Source organism: Mus caroli, unplaced genomic scaffold, assembly GCF_900094665.2.
Source record: "Mus caroli unplaced genomic scaffold, CAROLI_EIJ_v1.1 scaffold_24012_1, whole genome shotgun sequence".
NCBI lineage: Eukaryota > Metazoa > Chordata > Mammalia > Rodentia > Muridae > Mus > Mus caroli.
The window spans coordinates 1-6,200 of NW_018390496.1; the positions used below are offsets into that span (position 1 = coordinate 1).

Sequence of the window (6,200 nt, forward strand, 5' to 3'; positions counted from 1 at the left end):
GACACTATGGCATATGCCAGCATGATTTTGCTGAAAGGACCCTGATATAGCCGTCTCTTCTGAGGCTAGGCCAGTGCCTGGCAAATACAGAAGTGGATGCTCACATTCATCTATTGGATGGAACACAGGGCCCTCAATTGAGGAGCTAGAGAAAGTACCCAAGGAGCTGAAGGTGTCTGCAACCTTCTAGGTGGAACAATAGTATGAACTAACCAGTACCCCCAGAGCTCGTGTCTCTAGCTGCATATGTAGCAGAAGTCGGCCATCATTGGGAAGAGAGGCCCCTTGGTCTTGCAAACTTTATATGCCCCAGTACAGCGGAATGCCAAGGCCAAGAAGTGGGAGTGGGTGGATTGGGGAGCAGGGCAGGGGGAGATGAGAGGGGAGTTTTGGGATAGCATTTGAAATGTAGATGAAGGAACTATCTAATAAAAAAATTGAAAAAAAGAAGAAAAAATTAGTAAGTACCTCCTAGCCTCTCCCATGGTTAGAGAGATTTCAGCAGATTTAAAAGTGAAAGAAAAAAATAGTCTAGAAGTCATCGTGCGGGCTGAGGTGTGAGTTAGGTCAGCCAGGGAAGTGCTTGCCTTACAATCTTGAGTCAGAGCCCAGGACCCATGGCATAGACTTTATCCCCCACACTAAGCAGGCAGAGACAGCAGATCCCTGGAGCTGGTTGGCCTGCTAGTCTAGCAAGTAACTTAACTTTGAAATGAAATGAAGAACCAAAATGGATCAGAGCAGGGTCAAGCACCTAAGGAATGACCCCTGAGGCTGTCATGTATGTGTGTATGAAAGCACACATACACATCACGTATGTGGACATGAAAACACATACACATCATGTATGTGCCCATGAAAAAAACACGTAGACATCTGTATGTGCACATGACAGCACACATACACAGCACACAAAAGAAGAAAGTTCCCACACTCTTTGTTTGCTTCCTGTACATGCTCACTTACTTTACAATCTTTGTGTGACTGTTCTTTGTGAACACAAACTCTTGAAAAAAAGCTGTGTCTGGCTGTGAACCAGACTCCTGGAAGGAGTTCTGTGCCTGAAGAGACTGAAGGACAGATTGCTATGGAGAGACTATGTTCATTACAATTTCTTAAATATTTTTATAATTTGATGTTCAATTCCATCTTGTATTCTAAATGATAAAAGAAATGCTAGTCTTGGTTTTGATGAAGTTACAGATGAACACAGAGTGCACTTTCATTGGCCCTGCCTCTTTGTTATGACGATTTGCTTCAAACTAATGCTTGAAAGATTCAAGTTTTTTACATTGTCTTTACAAACACGTACATATATTTCACTATTCAATATAATTTGAGTAAAACAAAGTTTTTAAGTTACACTTTAACTCTATGGGAAGCCTATTGTTGGTAGTTAACTTGACTGCATCCGGAATCAAGTAAAACCCTCAAATGGATAGGCACACCTGTGAGAGGATTCTACTTGAATCATCTGAAGTGAGATGATCCATGTCTAGTCCAGGTCCTTGTGGTGGGAAGACCACCTCTAGCCTGGGCCAAGCTTTCTGAGGCTGGAGGCCTTCATAAAGACATGGAAGAAGAAGAGGGAAGAGGGAGGTTCCCTCTGCTGCTTGCTTCCTCCCAACTTCATGAGGAAGTGCATTTCTTTACTGGCATTTTAGCCTCCTTCCTTGGGATTCCAGAATATATATATACTGAAGGTCAGCTGGGAGACTAGCCTCATGGACTGAACAGCTACTGGATTCTTGGAACATTGGAACACACACAGGCACATACACATAGAGGCAGACACACACACAAACATTCTATAAATTCTGTTATTTAGAGAACCCTGACTAAACTACTCCATTTACTCTGAGATACCCCAAAATTATGGTTAATTCTTAGTAACTAAATTACACAAAAGACATCAGTGTCTGATAACAACATCTTTGCATTGTTGACATTTTATACTTCAAATACTGATGTTTTTGCTTTAATTACTGTTTAAAATGTTCTAAAGTACAATTAACTGGAATTAAAAAAAAAATCAATGAACCAATACTTTGGCGGAAAAAGGTCAACATTAGAGTAACTGCATTGACAGTTCCATTTCTAACCATTTAAAAAATGAGTAAAATTCATCAACCATAAACAACTGTAAGCCGGGCGTGGTGGTGCACGCCTTTAATCCCAGCACTAGGGAGGCAGAGGCAGGCAAGTTTCTGAGTTCGAGGCCAGCCTGGTCTACAAAGTGAGTTCCAGGACAGCCGGAGCTATACAGAGAAATCCTGTCTCGAAAAACCAAAAAACAAAAAACCGAAAACCAAAAAAACAAACAAACAAAAAAACAACCAACTGTAAACATGGGGGATATGTAATGGACCTCATAAACTTTGCTTATTTTAGACATCTATTTCTTCTGTAATTTTCACTCCATTAGGACAAGTTGTGTTCTTGGTTATTTAATTTTTGTAACTATGTCCTATATAAATGTAATGTTAGATACAGAGTGTAAATGTAATATGTCAGATGTGGTTCACAATGGCCTTTATCAGTATTTCTCTCCTGAAGTCTCCTGTCCTGTGCACTACTCAAGCCTCCTCAGCATCAGATCCTAGGAATGAGTCCTAACTATGAGACTGTGGCCTCTGCCTGCACAGATTGTGACGCTTGCCCAACAGGGAAAAGCGTGAATGAAAATTCCTGAAGAGCAGCTGTGTCTGGCTGTCTATAAGACTCCTGGAAGGAGTTCTGTGCCTGAAGAGACTGAAGGACAGGTTGCTGTGGAGAGACTGGGATCCTGCAGGGTCAGAGGTTAAGTATCTTGGACTAGGTTTAGCTTCTGGAACAACTTCCCCTTGCCAAATCTGAGCCAACATCTCATGATAAAAATAAAAACCTCTTAGATGCTACTGACCTGGTGGAACACTAGCTTCCAGCAATCCGAGAGCTAAGAATGTCCTGCGGTAGCATCTTGGGCCTACAGAACAGCTCCATCTCACTGTCCCTGCCTCTCTGCTGTGCCATCCATGGACTTCAAAGTTGTCTTCATTGATAATGTCCTCTAGGAAACGATAAAACCCTCGGGAAAGTGCTTCTGAGCTGGAACATAAATTGGGGGTCCTAATTCTGTGTTCCCAGGCCGTGGTCACTCACAATGCAGGATAAATGATCTCCTTTTGAGTGCTTTGTTTTTTGTTTTTGTTTTTAAAAGGATTTATTTATTTGTTTGTTTGTTTATTATGTACACAGCAGTCTCCTGCATGTGTGCCTGAAGACCAGGAGAGGGCACCAGAGTTCACTAAACCACATGGTTATGAGCTACCATGTGGTTGCTGGGAATTGAACTCAAGACCTCTGGAAGAGCAGCCAGTGCTCTTATCCTCTGAACCATCTCTCCAGCCCCTGAGTGCTTTGTTTTGTGTCTGAATTGTCATGACTCAGGATTTCCACACACAGTGTCTATCAAGGACACCCCAAGCTGAGAGCACAGATCATAGGGACCGTAATCATCTGCAATCTGACGTGGTGTTTTAGATATTCACTGACTGATGTAATCCTGTGCCTTCCTTTGGCCCGAATTTTGCTATAATTAAACTACTAGGTGAAGTCAATGTTGCATAAAAGGCATCTGTAGAAATGAGGACTGAAGACATGGCTCAGCAGGGAAGCTCCCTTGCTGCTCTTGTAGAGGCCAGGGTTCCCTTTCCAGCACACATGAGAGGGTTACAACCAACTTTATCTCCAAGAGACTCTATGGGTGTATCACCCTTCCAGACATGTATGAAAGACACTCAGATGCACAAAATTAAGGAAAGTTTTAGAAAAATGTGCAAAAATCTGAGTGCTTAAGGAGTTAATCATGTTTATTTTTCAGAAGCGTTATTAGATTATAAATGCCCTTGGCCTTCAGCAAGTCAGAATACAAGAAGGTGGGAGGGGAGAATTGGGTTCACCATGGTTCAACTGTTTTATCTTGAACAAACTGCCTGTGAGGCCCCTCTGCATCTGGAGGCAAAAGGGCCAAGTATACAGGAGTCTCTGCTCCTTCTTCTGGGCTTTTGGTGGCTTGTGGTCCTGTCATGTCAGTTCTGACCCACCCAGGGCAGCAGGCATTCANAAGGATCTTGTCCCCTCTCCTCTGCTCATTGAGTTTCCTGGCAAGGATTCTGGACAGGNCTGTCACTCCAATCTTGGTGACCCCATATGTACTATTAGGCCAGCCTTCTTTCGCATGGACTCCTTTCTTCGTATCCTCCACAAACTTGTTCATGAGCCCCATCAGCTCCTCCTCTGTGATGGTCTCGCTTTGAAACTTCTGCTGCAGCTCCGGGCTGCAGTCTTTCAGGGCNCTGAGACTCACCATGCTGGACACATTCACCACTCTGCCTAAAAACACATCACCATGTAGAGATGCACATACAAGAGCAGGAATTTACATCTGGTGAGACATTGGATCAGAAAGATTTCATGTGAGACAGGGACGCACAGAACAGCATTTAAGTAGCATAGAAAATGTTTTTTTTTTTTTTTTTTTTTTTTGCCTTTCAGGTTTGTTTGAGCAAAGAGCAAAGAAGCCAGATAACCATGAGGTCTGGTCTAGAGAGGAAGACACAAGAGAGGACAAGAGTTCTGAGAGAGCCATACTTAGTCAACTCTATACCAGAGACTCACATTTCCAAAGCGGCTCCCTCATCATTACTGGTGTGTATTTAATGACTGGTNATTCACCTGCTATCCAACGACTTGGGGTATGAGAGCAGTTCATGAGAAATGTAATGTGATGGTTTGTTTTGCAGAAAGGTGACGCATGTTGATAAGGAGCTAACATCAGCCAGGAGGAAGGAAGGGTCAGATCACAGTGTTCTGTGAGCCAATCTAAAGGTTTGTTCTCCTTCCTGAAGGATTTTTGGGAGGGGAGGTTTCTATAGAGAGGCATAGAAGCCCTGGAAAGATCCTGTTCCAGAAAGGAGGCCTCCTCAGAGGGTTTGCCGGGTACATCTTGACAGCTGAGACCTGCTGTGGAGCTGGGCTGAGGGTGGTACTTGGGTACAATCTGAGGACTTGTGGGGACAGGACATTGTGANCAGTGGAATGTCAGTGTGTGTGCAAAATGTTTCAGACATTATTGGAATCCTAAAATCCCTTAATGGGTGAGGAGGTGGAAGAAATGGATCCTGGAATTTTATTTGGAGATTAAAGAAGAGTTGGATAGGCAAAGAGAGAGTCAATGGCCACAAAAGATTGACATCAAAGAGCAGAGCCAGGCCTCCAAGTGGCAGAGAGGCTATGCTGAGAGGGAGAGNAACTGAGCCTGGAAGTCACCTGGCAGACTCACCTTGGGGTTTTATTAGAGGGAGCAGCTCCTTGCAGACATCTTGGGTACCAAAAAAGTTCGTTTTCATTGTCACCTCTCCTTTAATGTGGAAGGGGGTGGGGTCATCAACTTTCAGGGTGAAAGAGAACCGAGTTAGCTGAGTGAAAATGTCAAGACCTAAGCCAGAGCTTTCGAGACNCACTTCCAAGTACAGTCGTGTTTACATTCAGCTCTGCGTCACTGTCCATCTGACAATGTTCTGTTGTTTTTGGAAGACTCCAACCCTGGGTGAGGCTGGGGAAATTTGTATATATCAGGATCTTAATGCAACACCTTTCCCCTGGTCTCTTTTCTCCTCTAAACCTCTTCTTTATGTCATTATCAGATAAGTATCTGTAAGCCAGAGTAGTCAAGCACTGCTTGAGGCAAACCTGGAAGAGATGGCAACTAGAACTATTTAGGTAAACACATTGAGGCTCTTCTTTCCTGTATCCCTGCAGCCTGAACCTGTCCTGTTTCTCCCAGAGGATCTGTTTCAGAGTCCCACCACATAGTTGCGCTGGTCCTAGAAATGCTGCCAGAGAAGCACAGCCCACCATTGTACCAGGCTTGGAGAAGCCACCTTCCTTCTCTACATCCCATGTCTTACCCTTGAAGGCTATACCCGCATTGTTGACCAGCACATTAAGTCCCCTGTACTCCTTGAGCAGAAAGTCGNNCAGCTCGNGGATGCTCTGAGGATCATTAATGTCCANCTGGTNGAAGCGTGGGTTCAGGCCCTCAGCCTGCANCTTCTGCACTGCTGAGTGGCCCCGTGCCCCGACCCATGCAGTGAGCACTACGTCCCCGGAGAATTTCTGACACAGGTCAGGAGTGATCTCAAAGCCGATGCCCTTGT

The 6,200-nt window shown here is 44.2% G+C and overlaps 1 protein-coding gene across 1 annotated transcript; it reads right to left on the reverse strand.

Annotated features, from left to right (window-relative positions):
• Positions 1-3,937: 3,937 nt before the first annotated feature.
• On the reverse strand, positions 3,938-6,195 carry LOC110288679 (carbonyl reductase [NADPH] 1-like; the record flags this gene model as incomplete). Its single annotated transcript, XM_021154963.1, has 3 exons — positions 3,938-4,374; positions 5,324-5,431; positions 5,952-6,195. Coding segments are annotated over 3 exons (789 nt in total), but the record flags the coding sequence as incomplete, so codon positions are not given.
• Between the last annotated feature and the right edge of the window lie 5 nt (positions 6,196-6,200).